Source organism: Aptenodytes patagonicus, chromosome 22, assembly GCF_965638725.1.
Source record: "Aptenodytes patagonicus chromosome 22, bAptPat1.pri.cur, whole genome shotgun sequence".
Taxonomy (NCBI): Eukaryota; Metazoa; Chordata; class Aves; order Sphenisciformes; family Spheniscidae; genus Aptenodytes; species Aptenodytes patagonicus.
In genome coordinates, this window is record NC_134970.1 from 3,854,131 (window position 1) to 3,876,532 (window position 22,402).

Here is a 22,402-nt window from a genome sequence, read left to right on the forward strand (position 1 = left end):
ATGTCCTCCCCTTCCAGCGGGGCGCCTCAGGCCTCACCTCCGCTTCCCACTCACTCGTGGAAAACATTCATCTGCACTACCCAGCCTCTCCAAATAAAACCATTTCAAAAAGAAATGCCACTAGTTGTGCTTACCTGGTATCGCGCCAGGTGTCTGCTGCCTCTGCGGGTGTTTGGGTGCCGCTGGGTCCTGCGCACAGCAGCCCTCAGCCCTGCTTCCCTCAGCCCCTTGGCCCAGGCAGGGCTGGCAGCCATTTTCTCTGGGTCACCATGGAAACACCCTCACCTCACCACCCTCCCCGACATGGCTTCCCTCGCCGCAGGGGGCTTTTCCCCCCAAAATCCAGCCCTCGCTGGCACCGGAGAGCAGCCAAATTAATGCAGCTAGAGGGCAGTTCGGCTGCTGCCCTGTCTCCTCAGCACTGGGAGTGAACACTACCATCTTCTCAGCAGCCACCTGCCTCCTCTGGCCGCCTCACCACCATCTTCTCATCTCCAACAGAGGCTCCAGGCCAGGCCCAGGGGTTCACCCACAGCCTGAGGAGAGCTGAGAAACATGGGGGCGTTCGTGGCACAGCCACCAGTACTGTGCTGCCCCCTCAGGTATGTTCAGAGAGAGTATAATGGCTTTGTGCAGAGCCAGCAACTATATTAAAGTAGCACACGGCAAATGTCCTAGGGAAAGAGGCTGCGCTGGGACAGGTTAGAGCAGATGGCCTGCAAGACGTACGTTTGCATTACTAGCTTTTGCCTACTGACATGAGGAAGATATTCTTAATCAAGGAGCAAGCAACATGCTGCTAATTAAGAATCTGGCCACAAAAATAAATTTAGTCTGAAACAGAAAGGTGCTGGTATTCATATCAGTTGTTTCTGTAATGTACAACTCAGACCCTAGGGATTTCTATAAAAGTTTGCAAACCTTCACACACAGACTTAAATCTGTCTGATCACAAGCTTGATTCAATCTCAGGGGAAAACTAAGAGCAGGCAACATTCATTCTCGGTATAACTACCAGCCACCATGCAGGCTTTCAAATTTTCTGGGTCTGTTTAGCTCTTTCTGTAGCAAATTCCACCTGTAGCCCAATTTCAGTTATAAAACCAAAATGCATTCTTCCAATTTCCCACTTTCGGTCTTCGAGCGCTCTCACATACGCACAACAACAGCTGCTCACGACCTGTCTTTTCTAGGCACCTTGGCCCCTTCCCTCCCAACCACAAGAGACTGCTTTGTAGCTGCAGCTGTCAAAAAGGGATGCACTTGCTGATTCGCAGTTGCCCCTTTTGGTGCAATCTTTTGAAGGAGGGGGTATGACTCACTGGAAATTGTACTGTCCTAAGACCTGGGGTTTATGGCTGTTTAAGGCTTCACCTTTGTATTCATGGCTGATATTGCATCCTTTACCTCCATCTGTCTTGGCTTTCTAATCAGGAGAAAAATACATGTGTAAGAGAAGATGTAAAAGAAAGTAAGCAGTACCTATGATTCTGCAGTTCTTCTCAACCACATGTTGCACCTGTGATTGGCGAAACCTTCTACTAAAGCTTTTGCAAAACTGATGCTATTTCAAAAGGCACTTTGTCCTCACTGAACATATTTCTAACGAACCAAAGTTTTTGTCGGAAAATTCCCAACCTTCTCAGCTATCAAGTGTTGCTGTGGAGAAAGGAAGAGATGCAGAGGCAAGGACATGAACTTCCTACCACTTGTACACCCCACTGAAAACACACTCAGGCTCAATTCAGGTGCTTTTCCATTCCTGAAACTTTAAGGACTCAGCCAGTTTTGCTTGTAGGAGATAAAATTTCTTTTATTATGAACATAAAAATTACTATTTTCGTCCTACATTTTTCCCCTACCCAGCGAGGGATTTTCTCATTACGAAAAATGCTTCATCCAAGTAAAAAGATATAAATTTTTATATATACATACATACACAATGTCTCTGTACATTTGTTATTCTGTACAACCAAGGCACCAGCAGAAGTGACAATGGCACATGCAGGACTTTTTTGCTAGAGATGTCATTTCAAATTGTTTGGCAGGAACACCTCTGTTCTCACTGAAACAATTACTCCTTTTTATCCTCCTCCTCCCTGGGCGCCAGGGGAAGAGGGAGGCCTGGGAGGATGCCTTAACTAAACAGAGGTGAACATGTACACACATAACTGACCTCCCCAGTGACTGCAACAGACTTCTTGCATTCAGCTACTACTCTAGGAAACCATGACCTGCCTGGCAGTCAGTAGCAGGCAGTTTTTGCTGCCTCTCCCAGCACCACATTTTCATCCAGAAGAGATGCTTGGGAGACTGGACCAAACTACAGGAGTCTTTTGTCAAAGAAATTTAACCCATATTTTGCCTAAGTAAAGGCTGAATGAAAATTAAAGCAAAGCCCTCCAGAACCAGCTAACAATTACAATACTCCCATCACCAGTCATTTTCACTGCTGAAATAAAGTCTTCTGCACTGGAGAAATAAAGGCGAAAAAAAAGAGCAACTTCTGTTGATAAAAGCCCATATCTGAGAACCGACAAAATTAAAAAGTGCGATCAATAGCATGGCCTTGCGGACTGCAATCAATACAGCTTTATTCCATATTCCAAGTTTTTCAGCACAGCATCTTTCAAAACAGCTGGTGAAGGTGTGAACTCTCAAAGGAGTTGTGCTGTGTTGAAACTAACAATAGAACTGAAAAATAGCCTGAAGCAGCTGTTAAATCTTGCCATTCATACTGCTAAAAAATAATCTCAAAGCAGAACAGGGTAAACACCACACTTAGCGCTTTTAAGTTAGAAGTGCAGCTGCAGTCAGAAAAGTGAGACTAAAATGCCATCTTAGCTCTGTATTTACACTTCACTCTCTTACCAACACATCAGACGCCTTTAGTTTATAAAAGAAAAGTCTGTTTGCTTTTACCTGCCAAGAATCCAAAGAAAGAAACCTCTCTGGGATTTTTCTGTCTCTGTTAATACATGCTCCTTACATTATAAGGCCAGGCAAGGTCGATTGCAGAAGTTTCTTTTCTAGCCTGCCAGCCAGCCACAAACGAATTATGCCTTTGTATTCTGTAGAGCCTGCTGGGAAGCACTGAGCAGCCAGAACCTTTGTGTCCCCCATCTCTTCAGAGAGTAAATCCTGCCGACAGTGAGAACAAACCGAAGTAAATGAGACAATTCCCATCTGTAACCCGGTAGCCTTCAACGCTTTTAAGGCAATTGACCATTGACCATTCCAAGTCAGCAGGAGAGCAGAGGGGAAAGGGGGACCATTGCAAACCAAGATGAGAGTGTAGTTCACTAGGCAGAGAGAGATCATTCTTCTGCTTCTGCCACTCAGCCGGATTGCCTCTCCTGTCTTGCTCCATGCCTCTCACCCACAGCAGCGGAGGTGGAACCCCCGGGTTTCTCTTTCTCTGAGCAGCCAGCTGGCTACACCTCACTTCTTTCTGCGGATCTTGGGCTTTTTCACTGGCCGGAGGTAGGGATTGTCTATCACATTTTCCTCCCCGTTCCGACTGCCTGACAGGGAGGTGTTCTGCTGTAACACTGAAGCATTCTCCTTTTCAGGTCCTGAATCATCCTGCCACATTAAAAGAAAACAAACACACAAGCATAAACAACCAAAGTTAGGCTAAACAAGGCTTAGAAGTTCAAACCACGTAACCTATGGGCAAAACAGATAATCAACAGCCAAGATAAACAGCAGCACGCAAGGAGGTGCATTAAAGGTGAGGACTCCTGATTTCTAACACAAGAAGATCCCCTTCGGGAACAGCGGGATTCTAGGACAATCCTCTCTCTCCTAACACTGAAATGAAGGTTGTACTGAAAGCTCATGATCCAGCCTCATTTTGCATTGCAGCCTGCAGAAAGTTAAAGAACCATGACAATGTTTAGTCATTTACACCTGGTAAAACGCAACCCACTCTGCCATTTTCCACCCACACTGCTCAGCTGCAGGGAAGACAGGCAAAGAACCAGGTGTCATATGTTTAAGTCAGGCCCGAGAGACATTTCTCTCTCAGGCTGGGCGTACCGTGCTCATGTGCAGGGGGAGGTTCTCAGTGTCTGTCTGGTCGTCTTGCTCAGATGAATCCGTTTCTTCCATTTGCTGCATTTCCAGCTCAGAGGGGAGAAGAGCTGTCAGGTAGGGTACAGTGAAAGGCCTGGCAGCAATCACTAGGGTTAGGGAAAAGGACACAGTCAGCAAGCTGGGAAAAGGCTCCTCAAGTCAGAGACTATGAAGCACAAAGCCAACTGGTTACTTAGAGACCAAACACTTTCACTGGTCCTGGTTTTAAACACACACACACTCTTTTCCTGCTGCTCCCAGGGATCAGGAATGAAATATGCTGTCCCTAAAAGATAGCGGTCTCTAATTTCCTATTTTCTGAGGCTCCTTTATGTTTCCAGCTAAGGACGCAGCATTATACTAACACAAAAAATCCTTCCTGACCTCCATAAAAGTTCAATTATCTCACAGGCTGCAGCATCACTTAGTCCCCCTTAAGATAACACTGACATCGATGCCATCAGTGAGCCTTGGGAAGGTGGGAATTCTCATCACTGCTCTGCAGACAGAGAAACAGGAAAACCTCCACTGCCTACCACAAAAATGTGAGAGAGAAGAAATTACTTGTTCAAAAGTTACAGAGGGGCGGAGTCAGGATTGGGATGAGCTTTAAATTTAGCACCTGTCAGCCAAGGCTTTCTCCACCAGCAGAAGCAAGCGAGCCTTTGGTGAGGGTGGAAGCCTACCATTTGGCTTTGATTCTGTTTATCATCCACGTTTTAAACAGAAAATTCCTCATTTCCCTGCCTTCCAGTGCCTCAGAAGGGCAAACGCAATGTGGTCCTTCAGTGCTCACCTCCTGCAGTAGCAAGAACTCTAACAGAGTGTGTACTCAGTTAGATAGCTGCCATTTACAGCACAAAGTGTCCTAGATAACTCACATGGGAACGTGCTAACATCATCTTTGAAGAGACTCTGTGTTTCTCCCGTCTTAGCCATGAAACGCGTGAGAGCTCTTTCTACGTCACGCCGTTGAGATGCTGCCTTTTCCCGTAGGACTTGATAATCAGATACTGGCTCCCGGTATGTCTGTGGAGCAGGGAGGAGAAAAAAAAGAACACCGTTAGTGGATGCAGTGCAGAGAGCTGAACCTCAAAACACTACTAGGATGCAGATGCTACAGGCAAGCATTGACCTTAAACATGCAGAGATTTTCAGGATGAGATGTCAATCAGCCAGAAATCTACAGCAAGGGCAACCCGCAAACAACAAGCAATACATTAAGCCAGGAGAAACAATGTTTTGGATAAACAGTACCAGCACGACAGTAAAAATATTTATACACCACTCCTGGTGTCATTGACTGCAGACAGACCCCAAATGGCACGGAAGTCTTTTTTCACTCACTGGCGTCTTGATGTAAGTGTGAGGATCTGGAAACTCAGGGAAATGGCCAGGAATGTGGGATGGATGTGGCTTGTTCTGTCCAGCTGTCAGGGCTTTGGGAGTCACAGGCTGGTTTGTCACAGGAGCTACAGTTAGAAAAAAATGCACACACACAAATCAGCCAGCTTCGTTCTGCCAAGAGTTAGGGACAAGGTGCTAGCTTATACTGAGCTGTGATCCATGTCTCCAGGTCCTATGAAAGGGACAGAGCACGTCCCATGAGCAATAGTTTCAGGCTGTGTTTGGCATCCCAAAAGGGAACAAGGATTACTTGACCCCTCTCTCCTACACGAGAGGAACAAAACCGTCTCGAGGATTCTCATGTGCAATGAGGATGCTGAAGCAAAGGCAACTGATTCGGCAGAGGGTACCTTCCTTCACCTATTACACAGTCATTACAGGAATCCTTAACACAAACTGCATTTCCAGGAGCACTGGACTGCATCATCCATCAGAAAAGCAGGAGCCCTGGATGCCAGCAGATAGGAATGCCGAATTATTTCCAATTTTCCTACGTAAGAAGAGAAAGGATTTCCCACATACGGGCAGTGATGACCATCCTCTGGGACCGCTTGGCATATGCAGGAAGCGTTTCAACATTGAACCCTGAAATACAAAAGAGGAAACAGAAATCACACCAAGAGTTTATCCTGTCAAAAATCCCTTCTCTTAGGCTTCTCCAGAATTTTTCCAAGGGCTCCAAATTACATGAGAAAGAAAATCACGTACTCTGCATATATTCATACTGCATCCACAGCAGCGATATCCGAGCGCCTGCATGAGGCCCGGAGCAGTGGGCATCAGAAACACGGGGGACAGATTTTCCTACCGACGCAGCACACCCACATCTTTTGCAATGCAGGCAGCTGGAATTAGCGGGACCAGTCAACTACTCACCCATTTCCACTAGAGTAACCACTATATCGGAGAGCGTAGGCTGTGTTCTGGCTGTATGTTCACAGTAGGACTTTGCGCTCCTTCCAATTTCAGAAATATCTGGGGGGGGTGGAAAAAAACACCACCACATATTCGATTCAGACAGTGACCACACATCTGTGTCAGCCCAACCCTGGTTTCAGAGACCTGAATTTTTAGCAAATTTAGCAAGGAATGAAAAATATCTCCTGGAATCCAGTGTCTTACAGCCTGCGTATTTGAAGTTAAAGCGTGTGCAAAGTAAGGAGACACTAAAGATCAGAGAGTCAGATGTTTTCCACAAATGCAAAAGGCAAATCTGCATCACAGGCGTGAAAAAATACAAAACCTAATCACCTCTTGATTTCAGAAAAAGAGATCCCAGGCACATCACCTGGAAGAGTAGGAGCAGAGCTGCCAAACACAGGAACTTCTACAGCCTTAACTGACTAAAGGTCTGGAACTTTGTCTCTATTTATTCTGGCAGCGTCTCAGTATGGGGAGCTTATTAGGATACCTAATGATTATCTAATGAGTACTCACTAAGATAAATAAGTACTTCTGAGTTCGGACAAACATCTCGCGCTCACAGAAGCCTGCGGCTCCGGGGCTGCGCTCTAGCCACCAGTCCAGCCTTCCGCTTTTGCTAACGTCATTAACACAAGGTAATAAAAAAACGCAACAAAAAAATGGGAGAGTGAAGGCCAATTTGAAAACAGAGAAACGCAAAACTTCAGGGGACCAGCGTGACTTTGCTGGACACTCACAGCTTTGTAACATCTCTGTCAGCGTCTCCACCGCGGCCTTTTCAGCGCTCTCGAAGCCGGCTTCGGTGAGCAAGGAGCTGACCACCACTTGCAGGGTCCTCCTCCGAGCCAGGTAGTAGTTATCCGCAGGCGTGGTTGCGTGCTTGCTGCCCGACCTCTGCGGACACAGACCAACCCCCCCCGCCCCGAAACGACAGCTCAGAGAAACGAAGCCACCTCCAGACCCGCTGCGGCGGGGGGGGGGGGGGGAGCAGCGAGGCCAGAGCTCTGCTTGCCCCAGCAGCGGCTACCGGGAAGGGCGAGCCCCCTGGGCTGCGGGGCGCTGCCCTGGGACGGGCTCCGTGATGCAGCGGAGGGCTGCAGGCAGGGCTGCAGGCAGGGCTGAAGGCAGGGCTGAAGGCAGGGCTGCGGGCAGGGCTGCGGGCAGGGCTGAAGGCAGGACTGAAGGCACGGCTGAAGGCAGGGCTGCGGGCAGGGCTGTGGGCAGGGCTGCGGGCAGAGCTGAGGGCAGGGCTGAGGGCAGGGCTGAAGGTAGGGCTGCGGGCAGGGCTGCGGGCAGGGCTGAAGGCAGGGCTGGAGGGCAGGGCTGCGGGCAGGGCTGAGGGCAGGGCTGCGGGCAGGGCTGCGGGCAGGGCTGAAGGCAGGGCTGAAGGCAGGGCTGCGGGCAGGGCTGCGGGCAGGGCTGGAGGGCAGGGCTGCGGGCAGGGCTGCCTGCGCTCCGAGGGCAGGGGCCGGCCCTGCCTGTCCCCCACTGCGCGCATGCGCACACACGCACACAGCTACACACATGTACATACGCATACACACATATATACATATACACACGCAGATCTATACATCTACATCTACACATATGTACACGCATACACACACACGCATATACAGGTAAGATATAGACACGGTGCTGCAGGCACCACTCATGGTGGAACGCCCTCTGGGGCGCGGCCCCTTTAAAAAAGCCGCCCCACGGGCACCCCCGCCTGGCTGCCCCCTTCGCCGGCCAATCCGAGCGGAAGAACTTGAGCCAATCAAGCCCCGCTGCCGAACCCCGCCTCCCTCCGGCCATTCAGCCAATCAGCGCCTCCCTCCCCTCAGCCTCCGCCTCAAAGCCCCACGGGCAGGCCGCAGGCGCCTCAGCGCCATGGGAGGAACAGGCCGCTGCCGTTCCGCCCGGTCCCCGCGGGAAACACCCTCCATAACGGCCCCGCGTCCCGGCGAGGAGCCGCCGTTACCGTGCCGGAGCCACCGGACGCTGTGTCCGCCATCTTGGAGCCATATGGAGCCGTGCGCATGCGCCAGGTGCGGCGGCCGGGGGGGGGGGGGTTGCGCGTTGAGGCGCGCGCGGGGCACTGTGGGATTTGTAGTGTGGGTGGGAGGGAGGCGTCGTGGTGTGACCCCAGCCGGCAACCGAGCCCCACGGCTCACTGCCCCCCGGTGGGATGGGGGGAGAATCGGAAGGGTAGGAGTGAGAAAACTCGTGGGGTGAGATAAAGACAGTTTAATAGCGAAAAGAAAAGCCGCACACACCAAAGCAAGACAAGGAATCCGTTCCCTCCTTCCCATGGGCAGGCAGGTGTTCAGCCATCCCCAGGAAAGCAGGGCTCCATCAAGCATAACGGTGACTTGGGAAGACAAATGCTGTCACTCTGAATGTCCCCCCCTTCCTCCTTCTTCCCCAGCTCTATTTGCTGAGCATGACGTCATATGGTGCGGAATATCCCTTGGGTCAGTTGGGGTCAGCTGTCCCGGCCGTGTCCCCTCCCAACTCCTTGTGCCCCCCCAGCCTGCTCGCTGGTGGGGTGGGGTGAGGAGCAGAAAAGGCCTTGACTCTGTGTCAGCACTGCTCAGCAGTAACTGAAACATCCCTGTATTATTATCAACACAGTTTCCAGCACAAATCCAAAACACAGCCCCATACCAGCCTCTATGAAGAAAATTAACTCTACCCCAGCCAAAACCAGCACAGGAGGGCATGGGCAGGCGGGCGTGGAGCCTGTGCCACTGCCTGCACTGCCCAGCCCCAGTGCTCGCTGCCCCCCCCCCCCCCCAGCAGTGTGCCCATGGCAGGGTGGGGGTCCCCTGGGTGCTCCCCTGCGCACCTGTGTGCCCGCTGCCACGTGGGCCCGCAGGAGGCGGGTGCTGGTGTCGTATGTGGGCTCCAAGCGCCGGCTGCAGCCCGTGGCCCTGCAAGGTGCCGTGAGCCAGTGGGGCAAAGGTCTAAAGTTCAGCCCACCTTGTTCTGAGGTTCAGAAGAGTGCCTCTTTCATTTCCTGAGATGTATTGAAGCTTGTGGTTTTCCACTTCTTGTCTGGGCACCTTGGGGGGGAAAGCCCTCACCCTGCCTCTACAGGCTAACCAGGAGAGCGAAACCTGTGTAATGGCATTGCACTTACCTTAGAATAGCCCGCGTTCCCATTAGGAAACTATTTACTAAAAAAGCTTGAAAAGTACCAGCGGTGTGCTGGGAACCCTGTAACCACGGGAGCACTTAGGGTTTTCCTGTTGTAAGCAATATGTACTCTTAGCTGAACCTCAGTGTACCAGCCTGTGTGCTTAGATCTTTTGATCAAAGCTTTGGTGTCAGTTAAGTGTTTCAGAAAGGCAGAACAGGAAACCCCCACGCTACAACTCCCACCCCTTGCTTCCTGTTTAAGTACATGTGTGGGAGAGCAAGAACATTGTAAGAACCAATTACTGCATGTGAGAGGGGAAAAAAAAGTGATGTAAACAACAGCTGCCACGCTGGAAATTAAAGGTCCTGATTGTATTTGGTTTGGATGGCAACACAGCTTCTACACACTGCTGGCTTTTCAACAACAATAGCAAAATCCATTAACAGACAGGGAAAGCGAGGAGGCAGAGGAAGGTGGAGGCTGGATTGTTCAAAGCAAACACGCCTGCAGAAGCAAACTTCTTGATCATCAAAGGTAGGCGGCAACATCAGAGACTGAAAATGTGATATAGAGGGCAATCTTATGCCTTATGTGCTCAGGGACAAGCAAAACTGTTGGCAGAGGGCTGGTGGAGTGTAATTGTGCCGAAGATATTAAAAGTACCGTGAAATGGCTGTGTGTGAGGGGGTTGGTGCTGACTGGGGATCTTGCTGCAGTTTGTCTATGTGAATTCCCACGGTGTCAGCGTTCTGCCAAACCGTGAGGCAGCCACTTTACCATCCCTCAGCAGGGATATCGGTCTCTGCCATGGCTTTGTAGTGGAGGTGGGGCAGGCTCTCAGCCCCCTAGCATGTTAAGAAAGAGAGAGATGCTGAAGCCTTGTAGATTCCAGCTGAGGAACTTCTGGAGGTCTGCATGCTAGTGAGTAAGCTGACATTGCGGATGAAGCTAAAAGAGGGGAAATGTGAGTGCTTAATGTTGGTAGGTTGCAATTTTCTGGGTAACTCCTGAGATGTGTCAGACCCCAATTGTTTGGATGGGAAGGGGAGTGAATGCTGGCAGGGCTGGACTGAAAGCATCGGTGTAGTGCTGGTGCTGCAAAGACAGGCTTGAGTAGAGCCAAAAATGTCTGCAGGAGCGCTGGGGGAGTTTCAGACTGGTTGGTACTATGCATGGTACCATGGGAAGTGTTGTGCCCCTCGGTGTCAGCTTGCCATCAAGTTAATTCAACCAATTTACAGCTTGCTCTTGTAGCAAATCTAGGGGATGAGTAAATGGGGAAGCAAGTGTGAACAGGTGCTTTTGCTGATGAATGTTGTGTGCATCAGAGTACTAAGTAAGGCAGCATTTCCTCCTCATAATATAATATGCCAGCCATCACACTGAGCAGGGGAAAAAAAGAAATAAATGGTGATTAGTGGTGTGGTGCTAGACCCTGAAATGTTTCAGGCAGAAGAGAGATCGGGTAGGGGCCCAGTGCAGAGTGAGGGAGTAGCATGCACATGTTTGAGATGCGTGTGGGTCAGGACCTCAGTCTGCTCTTATCTCTGCTGCTACGTCTCTCCTTCACTCCCTCATCTGTGCAGTGAGGAGGATGAGGGTATTAGCAGCTGAGTTATTTTACTGAGATTGTGAGGGGTGAAATATAAATACAGCACATGATAGTTGATCCGTAACTCCTGGTTGTTTTATTGCATGAGGACAGTCTCTTCTTGGTCTCTTGTCTCCAGTACTTTGTAATGTCACTTTTCAGCCTGTTATTTACAGCACTTGCCTAGAATGAAACAAACCTGGCTTTCAGTCCCTGCCTTCAGGAGTGTTTATGCATGTAACTGCTTCACATAAAACACAGATACAATCCTGAAGAATACAGACTGAGACCCAGCATCCTTCTCCTGCTCTGGAGAATTAACTGCAGATCTGTACAGCCACACAGCTTCTCTCTGCCCCAGCTGACTCAAATTTTTTTCTGTGCAATGCTTGTTTCTGTCCATATGGATGGAGGGCATCCAGTGTCTTCCTGAGCAGACCTGGAGCATCTTTCTGGGAGTTGGAAAGTGGAGAGGCTGAGCAGTTAATGAGAACATGAGCACAGTCTTCCTTCCTTCAGCTTTTGTAGGAAAGAAGGAGCCCTGCAGAGGCAAGGTTTCAGACCCCCCCACATCCGTCAGCAATTCCTAGCTAGTTATTTCAAGTCTTTTTGAAATGCCCAGCTCCCACCTGAGCATTGCTGAGGGAGCCTTGCCTAGCCTAGCCTGTATTCCCACCAGGGATCTGATGCCCCGCAGTACAATTCAGGCTGGAAGGGACCTCAGGAGGTCTCTAGTCCAGTCTCCTGCTAGAAGCAGGCTCAGCCATGAGGTCAGACGAGGCTACTGAATGTAAACTTTCCTGTGCCCGCTTGCATCGTGTGTCCCCACAGCAGTCAAGAGCAAAGGGATGCTGGTAGCTGGGCTGTGCACCAGCTCTCCCAGCTCAGGCAGGCTTCAGGGAGTTCCCCCCAGGCACAAGCTCCTTCTGCAGCTGAAGAATCTGCCTGCCAGGCCAGAGGCCAGGCCAGTGCAGTGCCTTCCATCAGTGTTGCGCAAGCATCTGCATCCAGGCAGGGTCCACTGCTCTTGTGTGTGTGCTGCCTCCTTCCTTGGGGTGTATGCTTGTCCAGATGAGCAGCCACAACTCTTCAGTGCGCCCCTGGCACCCACTGTCTCCTGCTGTGAGCTCCCTCTACAGAGATGGGTTGCTGCAAATGAGGCTGCTGAAATTCCGGCAAAAGCATTTATTGCCTGCTCTGGCTGAGCTGTTTGGCCTGGCTTGTGCACGGCCCTCTGCATTTGATGTCTTTTGCTGATTCTTTCCTTGTATGTACTGCGTTACCTGATTTATTCATGTGTGGGAGCTATTGTGTAAATAAGAGTACTTCACAGCCCTGTGCTGCCTGTTTTTTATTCTTGGGAATATTCTTTTTTCCTCCTTCCCAAAGCTTCATAGACAAATTTCAGAAAATAAAACTGTTTAAGTCTCTAGCTCTTAGCACTCCAGGGGCTTTGGTTTGGGAAGGGGGTGGTGGGGGAAGTCCTGCAGTGAGGGATGCTAGGGGAGGCTGGGTGCTGTCGTTAGTGGGGCAATGCATTGTATTATTATGGGCTGTAGTCCTGGCTCTGCAGCCAGCCTGCTGAGTAACCATAGGCAAGTCTCTGCTCCTCTGCATTTCGCTTTCCCGTCTGTAAGTACAGGCATTCTTTGTGAGATGCTTTCAGAGCTGATAAAAAGCAGCATCTGACAATAAAACATTCTTGTTGGTGGTGCAGTACCCTTGGAAAGCTCTTCCCAGAGTAGTGCAGTCCATGTTGGACTCATCCCGAGCAGAGTATCCAGAGCCTGGCAGAAATCCACTAGTCCACAGATTTGCAGATAGCCCTAAAACTATGGGTTTATAGGGACTATCCCTCTTTATGGCGTGGGTACATAATTCTTCCCTTATGCCTAGCTCCCCTCTGACTGGTGGGGTGGGAATAAAAAAACTTCCATAAAGGTCCAGTTACTCAGTGATTTAAGAGTTTCTTGCATGTCTCTGAAGTACCGGCTGCTCTGAAGTAGCTGCTAGCAGCCACTAGAGGAGACTAGCCAGCCGAGACAAGAGGGGACTAGCGAAAAAGGAGCACTTCAGTGCCATGCTAAAAGATGTTGACGGGGATCCAATTTGAAAGGGATGGAATTTGGAAGCAGAACCATGCTGGCAGTTTGCGTCCATAGGTGGAGGGCGGCATCTTTATTTCAGAGCCCGGGTGAAGTGGGAAATGACACTGCCGCTGGAAAAATTTGCCAATTTAACGTGCCAGTTTCCTCTGGAGTGCTGTGAAATCGGTCACCTGGCAGCAAAACGAAAAACTGCAGGATGGCGATAGTCTGTGTGCCTTCCTGGGCATGTTGTGTTTTCCCAAAGGTTGGAACACTTCCTCTGTTTCCCATTTTTAGCAACAACAAAAACCACTTTCACGTTGGTGTCAAACTGAGAAAGGAAAAAGTTAATGTGTTTTTACTCTGAATTGCATGCAGATCACTTAAAACGAGGTAGGAGTGGGGATTCCCAGACACTAAAGAGTTTTGTGACCCCAGACAAGAAGAATATTAACCTTGTTGAGATACAGCTGAACAGTTATTCTGATATGGACAATCCCAGAGGGAAAGCTGTAAAGCTTCTTGGAATTCATATTTGAGAAGAATAATGGGAACTGATGACTCCGGACTTTTTGGGTAGTGAAAGCCCAAGGCTTTGTAATTGCTTGAGCCTGGGAGGCACTCGGCGTAGCAGAAGAGCCTGCAGAAGGCTGGCTGCATGACCCTGATGTTTTCAAATCATAACTTTGAGAGAGGTGGTTAGTCAGATGGAAATTACTGAGCTCAATGTAGGGGTGAAATTCTGCAGCACGTGTTAGACAGGAAGCCAGGCCAAGTGATCTAATGTCCCTTTGTGCTCTTAAATTTCATTGTGCCTCTGGCTTGCCAGAGAGATGTGCCTTGGACAGGCCCAGAGTGAAGGATGGAGCTGCTGCGGGTTGGTTTCCTTGCAGCACCTGGCCCCGAAAGCAGGCAGCTGCCACCTGCGTGGTGCTGCTGTCTTCTGGCTCTGCCCTAAGCCACCCCAGCACCGTTGCCACCAGAGGGCATGTCGTGACCAATGTGTTCTTACTTCTGAGCAACTTAATTCAGAAACCAAAATAGCCAACAGCGAATTCATTTAGGCTCTTACACCCCTTAGCTGTCAGGATGTCACCAAAATCTTCCCTGCAGCCATTTGTTGCTGAAAAGCTCCTATGAAGCTCCCAAATTCCTTGGCTGACCAGATCTGAGGGGTTTTGTCATGCAGTTTAACAGTGGCAAACACTTGATATGCAGAGGAAGCTGCTGCTGGGCAAGGAGGGAATAAACTGCACATCTGAGAATATTTGGGGTTTTTTCTAATGGCATTGGCTTATGCCTTGCAGAAATGAAAACTCAAATGCAGAGAGCTTATAGCCATGTTGCTGCTACTGTTTTTTATTATTTTATTTACTATTTTGAGAAATATCTGTTTGTTAGTGTTGTCCTCCTCTCTAAAACAGCAGCGGTGTTATTGTTGGCAATATACATGTGTGTTAATTAAAGCCTCTTGAAGTAAAACCCTTGCAGATTTCTTGCTGGTTTTCTTCTTTGGCAGAGGAGGCTGATGTCTTGGCAGAAAGGACTGCCCTGCCTTGGCTCGTGGCGAGGCGTGGGGATGCGAATGAGCTCTCTGGATAGTGCTGAGGGATCACGTCTGGAATTTACATTCACCTTTCAAAAAGATGTAACATGCGCAGAGGGTGGAGAAGAGTTTCCAGAATGCAAAATGCATCTCAATGTGCGAGTTAGGCGTTCTAGCCGTGGAGTTTTTCAGAGTAAAGCTTGAAGCTGTTTAGTCAAACCTATAAATAACCACAAGGGGAGAAGGTGTCTGGTGGTAGAGGGTTCTTTGATCTAACAGAGTTGTAACAAGATCCAGCTGCTGGAAGTGCAGGTCAGCACAGTTAAAACAGGAAATAAGATGCATCTCTTTGTAGGGAAATGTAATTGGGCTCCTCAAGGGTGCAGTACACTCCCAAACATGTCAAGGCTCCAAATCAAGACTGACTGTCTTTCCAGAAGATAATGCTGTAGTTCAACTGCAGGCTGCTGAGCTAGACTCAGAAATGAGGGGTTTATAGCCAGCTCCTAAGCGGGCAGTCAGAGCTAGTATCCCTTCCGAGGTTATACTATGTGGCAGTGTCTGTGCTGGAATTGGACCCCAAAGGGTCTCTGGCTCTCCTCCCCTGCCACTCAGGCAGGCTCCCCCCACCCAGTGTCTCCTTTTGCAAATTTTGGTCTTTAAGGACGAGCCTGCAACATCAAGGAGGTACCAGGAGCTCCATTTGGCCAAACTGGAATGTCAGAGCATCTTTACTGCTTAAAGCAGGCCTAGGGTGATTGATATTTGCTGGACCTCTTATTTCAACACTATTCAGCTGATGTACAAACTGTTCCTTCCCATTCCACCAGCTCATAGCTATGTTTCTGAGTCAGTGCCATGTCTAATCCCCCAAGCATGTAAACCCACACCTCCAGGCTGCCCAGAGTCTCCGCTGCTGAGAACTATTGCAGATCTCTGGTCAGCTCGTCCCACCTCATCAGTGACTCAGTGGATGTTCTTCTCCATTCTGTTACCTCTGTTTGCCTGAAGCTTTAGGGTCCAAAGGTAATGAGGAGATGGGTTAAGTCTGCTTTTGTGCAACTGGTTAGATGTGGGAAGAGCAGATCTTAGGGTTTGCTGAGAGAACAGGCAGAGGAACGCCGCCAGGTTTAGGGGATGCTTTCCGGTGCAGATTCTTACAGGCAATGGAAATGGTCCTCACCTTCCCCCCTGCACTGGAGAGGATAAGTTCTCCATCCAATCTTATCTGCAAGCTGTCATTCTGACTTCCCATCCTTGCTTTGGGCAAACTGTTTGCAGCTGCTTCGGACACACCAGGTGCTGGATGTAACAGCCACTGATGCAGTCCCTTAGTATCAGGGATGCTGTAAATCAAAATATCCCCAGCGGTGTCAGGGAGAGCCAATAGCATGTTCAGCAGAGAGCCAGTACTTGTCTGGCCCAGCTTCTCTCCTGTCTTGTCAACAGATGATGATGGTCTGGCTACTGGGGATCCTTAAAACCAGCTAGAAGGACTCTGGGAGAAGAGACACATTGCCTCTGCCTTCTCCCTAGCATGGATTGATCACAGTCAGAGCCATATGTCTGACCTGAAACTTTCTCAAATCTTGAATCCTCCTCTTCTCATTCATCCTTGACCAAGAAGTGGCAAATGCAATGTGTAATTGCAGCACACCCAGAATTATCCCTGTTTGCTGAGCCCTGTATCCACATTTGGCATATTTTTGCCTTGGGCCATGAGCCCATTCCCCACCTCAAGTATCTGCCTGACTTTTAAATGTCATCTTCAGAGGATCAGGCCTTCAGGCTGTCAGAGGAAGTACTGCACAGCAAGGTGGGCACCGTCTTTCTTGTAAAGCAGATGTCAGCATTAAAGCTGGGCCAGGACAATGTCTCCTGCATGTTTTTTGCACACTTCCTCTGTGGCTAACAGCTTGCCAGATGAAGCCATCTCTGCTCCAAGCCAGAGCTGCATCGCATGTGCCTTTGATACTTTGCAAAGAGTAAGGTGTTGCTGCTGGCCCCACAGGGTGACAGCCTTACTTTGGAGCATGAGCACTGGCAGCTCTCAACTCAGAAGAGGCCACTTAACCCATTTGGGTTTCTTACTGCTGTCTTTGACAAATATCGCTATCGTTTCAGGAAACCACACGGTGGGTGTTGTCTTTTCAGGGTAGGGGTGGGGGAAGGAATCCTGCTCCTCCATGCACAGGCCCAGGGATTGGGCTGGGGTGGTGGGATACCTCTGCTCTCCAGGATGGGCTGTGGGTAGCTCCTCTATCAGAGCAGGGTGAAGCTGCCCATGTTCCCCCTGGCAGGGAGCATCCAGGGCCAGCATGAGCAATTTCTGCAGCAGATCATGGCCCATGCTGTGAGTAGGCTGAACTAGCTCTGCTTCAGAGTAGAAGAACATGAAAGTTTGGAGAATTCTTCTGAGCTGTGGTTGTGCGATGTTGGCTATCCCAGCTGGGCTTGAGGTCCTTTTTTGAGCTCTTCCTATTTTCAAAGGACGGGGAAGCTGTTTGGATGGATTCTGTAGAGCCCACATGCCTCAGCTGGGTCTCATGCATGGACATGGCTTGCTAAAATTCTCCCAGGTTGGACTGAGGGGTTTTACTAGCTTTTGGAGATGCTTCCCACGGCGACGGGTGATGTGGTACAAACTTTTGTCTGCTGCTGAGGTGCAATGACTAGAACACCAACCTTAGAGGGCCTGGTTCTGGCTCTGCTGTTGGTCTTTGTATATAGCAAGACACTTCCCTTTCTGTGTTTGTTTTTTCCCCCATCTTTAAAATGGGGTTGGGGGGAAATAGCTTAAGAACCATCAGTGATTTGACTGGAAGAGTTGCAAAGTTAAGCAGCTGCTTACCGTTACAAGAGTGCGTGGCAATAATGGGGTTCAGAGGGACTGCTGTCACCTCTACTTGCCCATTAAATCTGTCATTTCAAGAATACTGGTGTTTCTTAGCAAAGCACTCTGAGCAAATGCCTATATCTGTAAATTTGAGCTTGGAGTCTGATGAAAGTCACTTTTTTCTTCCCAGTGGGATCCTGGAAATACAGAAGCATAGCAATGGATGAAATGTAGGAACTTCTGTGAACTTATTGGACCTTTTCAACAGGTTCAAGCTGAGTTTAGAGCTTGGGTTTGGACTGATTCTTGTTTGATCAAATCCAGTTCCCCGTTCCCATTTTCAGATGAAATGAAAATTGTCACTATCAGTGCAAGAAGCTGATAAAAGATTCTTCATAAGAACAAAGCCTGAAGTTTATTAATCTGCTCAAAAAAGGATCTTTAGGGAAAAGGGAGGCTTCTTGGGAAGAAATCCTGAAATAGGCTGTTGGGAGAGTGAGGGGAGGGAGGTTTGTTAAATCACTTGAATAGCATTACTTTTCTTTCAAGGACTTTTTTTTTTCCCCCCCAAAGAAGCTGGCTCTTTTATGGCCTTTCTTGATTTTAGAAGGAACTATGTTGCTTAGTGTCTCTAAAAATCATACATCCTTCAAAAATTGCTTCCTTTGCTAGCACAGAGGCATATTCAAACTAGAATTAGATGCTTAAGTATCTTTGTGCTAATGGGTGGAGAGACCTGGCCAGCCGTGTCTATACATACCTCCTTCTACCTGTGGCCATGGAAGAATCCCATTGCCCAGGCAGGAGGTGCAGCCAGGCCATCTTCACACTAGTTGCTCCATGAGAAGCCTTGGGTGTCGAAAAAACTCTCTACCCTCTCCCACCTGTTCTCCCCTCCTTGAGAGGAAGGAGAGGCTCCAGATCATGTCATGGAATAAGCCTGAGATGGGAAAACTTCTGTTTTCTCCAAATGGCTCTTTCCACAGGAGCCTGACCCAAAGGCTGTATGGAAGTCTTGAATCGGTCAGACCTAATGCGAACCCAAAACTGAATCCCACCAGGCAGCCACAGTCCTCTGGACTTGGGGTGTAATGACCTCCCCATTAGCCAGGCAGAGCAGTTTGTTCCTCTGGGGCCTTCAGAAGCAGCAGTGAGACACAAGGGGTGAGGCAGAGATAGAGGGTGGCAGCAGCTGTTCAGGATGTGTTGCTGATTCTGTGACATCTCCCACCCTTTTTGGAAATCAAGAGTTTGGAGCAAGACAGAAAGAAAGAAGAAACAGCTGCTGATAAAGCTTCACATAGATGACAGCCCTATCCTCAATGGGCTGTGACCCACAGCCTGTCTCTGGGGATCTGCACCAGCTGGGAGGCAACGATAGGCTTCGCTGCTTATTCTGTCTGTTCACCTCCCTGCTCTGGGCATGGGGACGGATATCATCTCCCTTCCTTCCTCCTCCTCCTCCCTTCCTCCCTCATGTCTCTGTCTCTTCCTCTCTAAGTCTGAAGTCTTTCTCCATAACCTCTGTTAACTTGCCATGGCAGAGTTTCTGATCTGGCTCTGCTTGCTGACCCTCTGTTGTGCAGCTCCCTAAGGACTAATAGCCTTGGTCCCCTTGAGGGTCCCACCTAGTGATGGTGGGCTGGGAAATCCCAGAGTATTCTCTGTCCTAGGAAATGCAATTTTGAAGGGGCAAAAAAAATAGAGTGAAGGAAATGTTTGTGGCTAGAAACTGTTGACCCTGGACCATGCTCCCTGGACAAAGTTTTCCTCAGAGCATGTCTGTGTGTTACTTGGGTTTGTCTGTGAGGACCTCCATCAAGCCAAGAGGATGCTGGTATCACCCCAAGAACTGATCTTCCCAGGGATGGTGGCACTGGACACCTACTGAAGTGTAATGGAGAAGGTATTTGCTGGAGGTCAGGGTGACACGCTTGTGTGGCAGAGAAGTTGCTTGGGCTGGGAGCAAGGGAAGCTGTTCCAGGGGCAGATGTAGAACAAGTTTTCTGTGGCTGTGAAACTATCTAGTTTGGCTGGAGGGAAGGGGATCTCTGAGTCTGAGGGCAGCAAGACTTTTATTTTGGTCCATGGAGACAGGGAAGAGCAGGTCTGTGCTGGAGAAGGTTCCTTGGGCAAGGAGGACCGAGATCTGCACTGACTTCAGAGGGAGGGTTGTATGGGAGGGCATGTGGAGTCTGGCAGAGCATGCATTTCCTCAGCCTCACTGACAGCAGGGTCTATTTTGGGGTAAATATTTAAGACTGGGTCTCTGATGGTCTGATAAATGGAGTTCCCATGGCCCGAGCAAAGATCCTGTGGCTTCAGGGTATACGGAGGGCTACAGGCCACGTTTCACGTGCAGACAACTGTCACCACATGTAATTTTGTTTTTCTTTCTTTTTTCTTTTTTTATAACAAATGAAGGGGGTCCCCACATCTGGCTGTGGCGGTTAAACAGGCTCGATTTAATCACAGACTGATATAGGACGCAGAGAGAAAGGAGGGGAAAGAGGTGAGAAACACAGAGCACCTGCTTATCCCCAGCCAGCGTGCCCCGTTCTGGGTCAGGCTGCGCATGCGGGAGGGCCAGGAAATCCACAGCCGGTAGTGAGGGCGCGGGGGGAAGCGAGTTGCCCAGATCCTGCCTGGGTGGAAAGTCAGATGGTTGGGACCTTTTGCAAAGGTTTTCTGCAGCCTACACCGGGGCGGAGTAGAAGCATGACAGGGACATTGCGAAGGGGCCAGGGCTGGCAGGGAGGGCTCGTGCGGATTCATTGCACAGCAGAAGGCTTCTGAAGGGGCTTTTGCAGCAGCATGATGCTTGTGTTGAGGTGAGACAAATCCAATGCCTCATCTGCCTTCCAGAAAGTGGGAAAATCTCTTTCCCCTGAGAGCAGGTTGCTCCCTAACTGTGTGTTAAAGATTGCCTGCTTAAGCAGCAGGAGTAGCTCGTGTGCGGAGAACAACAGTCGGCTGATCTCATGGTCCTTGTGTTCTGGCTGCTGCAGTCTTTGCTCTACCCCCAGTGTCAGGGTCAGCACCATCTTTCTAGTCCAGGGCAGCAAAGGAGCGGGAAAAAAAAAGTGGAAAACTGCCCTCTTCTAGTGGCATTTTCCATACCTAGTGGGAAGGATGCTAAAATTGTGACTTCCCAAACTGAAGCTCCCAGGCCAAATCTTTTTTGTACAGTCTACAAAGAGCCATGGCAGTGTCGATCCTCTGAGCAAACATGAGGTGTCAGTTCTCTGGGATGTCCTGTGTGTTAGGTGGTTTCTTGAGCATGGATCAGTGGGTTCCTCTGCTGAACTCTGAGGGGCTGAACTGCACCTCTCTAGCCCTAGGCTGGTAGGGTACACATATAGGTCACTGTATCTGTTCCCAGCTGCAAAAGTGATTCTCGGTCAGGCTGGCAAGCAGAAATGTCCCAGCTGGGTGGAAAATATACAAGGCCCCAAAGAGAGGTGAAACTTGGCTCTTCTGTGAGGAGTCCCTCGGAATCAGGATTTTGGGGCTGGAACCCAGAACTGGGAAAGCCCATGCAATCACTGGGGAGCTGGAGCTTCCCACCAGGAGCCAAGTGTTTTGCTGAGAGGGTGATGGGTTTTGCCATCCAACCTAGCACTGGGTTTCTTTTTTTCCCTTCTTTTTTTCCCTTCTTTTGCAGTGGGTGAGCACATTAACTGAGACAGCAGTTTTTCCTGAACGCCCCCCTTTCCTCCCTCCCCTCCACCACCCCAACCTGGTTATTGATTAAAGCAGATTTGACATGCGATAGGTCCCAAGACAAAAGCAATGTTAAAATAAAATGTAAGCAACAGCTTGGGGGGGAAAAAAAAGCCCCCAAAGAATTGAGCAAGGCATGACCAGGGTATCTGGTGTCAGCCCCAGCCACTCCTCGGCCCCAGGTGCAGCTGGGAAGAGGCCTGCCTTCTGGAAAGGGTTAAGGCCAGGACTCCTGCTAGACTTCGGAGCCCTTTTGACAGCGGTTTTGAAATCTGATTTTCTTTCTGCAACCAAGTGAGGTTTTTATCAACTTCCTATTTGAGAGCAGAAGTCAGAGCCGGTGTGGGAGTGCTGCCTTGTGTCCTTCTGCCCCGTGCCCTTGCATTTATTCCAGGTAACCAGTGCGCTGGCAATGCAAGAACCACAGCTTGGGCAAATAGGAGGTTAATGGTAGGGAACAGCCCTGGAGTTCAGTCAGATAAAGGGTCCTGTTTTATTCTTTGCATCAGACTACAGGCCAGCCACGCTGCATGTGCAACCTGTTCCTGGTGGCTCGCTGCAGCATCACTGGTCTCATCTTGCCTGTGTGCAGGGTTCAGCTGTCCATGGCTAGCGGCCTGTGTCAAACTCCTTGTGCAAAGCAGCAAAATAACTGTTTGTGCATCTGCCTATAATGCCCAGGTGCTGAGACCTGCACTGGCGCCTGAACTCCAAAATCGGACGAGGCCAAATCAGCTCTGTTGTGGGCTCGTAGCCTATCACCGCCTATTTCACCATCATGAGAGGTGAGGAGCAACATAACGCTGTGCAGATGGCTCCATCCTGCACTTCTATTTGCAGCCACAACAGCGTTGTCTCCGGGAGGCATTTTGCTGGCACAAGGCAGGCAGAGTGGAGCAGGTCCCCCACTTCATGCAGATGTACGTAAATCTGCTTGTTCTAACCCAGGAGTTATTTGTACGATTTGTGTTGTTCTTTTCCATATGCGGCTGCGGCTTTCTCTTGCAAGGGCTTTTCACTTGAAATCAGTCTCTCCTATGCTCAAGTATTCAGGGACTTGCGCTCTTCAGGACAGCTCGGG

At 49.6% G+C, this 22,402-nt stretch overlaps 2 protein-coding genes across 3 annotated transcripts in view; one reads left to right on the top strand and one right to left on the bottom strand.

Annotated features, from left to right (window-relative positions):
• Window positions 1–1,794: 1,794 nt before the first annotated feature.
• On the bottom strand, window positions 1,795–8,437 carry TAF8 (TATA-box binding protein associated factor 8). Its single transcript, XM_076357954.1, has 8 exons — window positions 8,378–8,437; window positions 7,146–7,302; window positions 6,361–6,459; window positions 6,007–6,069; window positions 5,425–5,549; window positions 4,959–5,106; window positions 4,042–4,184; window positions 1,795–3,585 (listed from the first exon to the last, which is right to left on the bottom strand). Exons 1-8 carry the CDS (start codon window positions 8,435–8,437, stop codon window positions 3,442–3,444), a joined length of 939 nt encoding a protein of 312 aa, XP_076214069.1. The 3' UTR covers window positions 1,795–3,441.
• Window positions 8,279–22,402, top strand: part of CCND3 (cyclin D3) — a 49,029-nt gene continuing 34,905 nt past the window's right edge. Inside the window, exon 1 of one of the 2 annotated variants that reach the window (XM_076357956.1) lies at window positions 8,279–8,444. In XM_076357956.1, the coding sequence (XP_076214071.1) occupies window positions 8,436–8,444 (9 nt within the window). In that variant the 5' untranslated portion in view covers window positions 8,279–8,435. Of the gene's footprint in view, window positions 8,445–9,985; window positions 10,073–22,402 lie in introns of those variants that run through there. The other variant, XM_076357957.1, reaches the window with a different exon arrangement.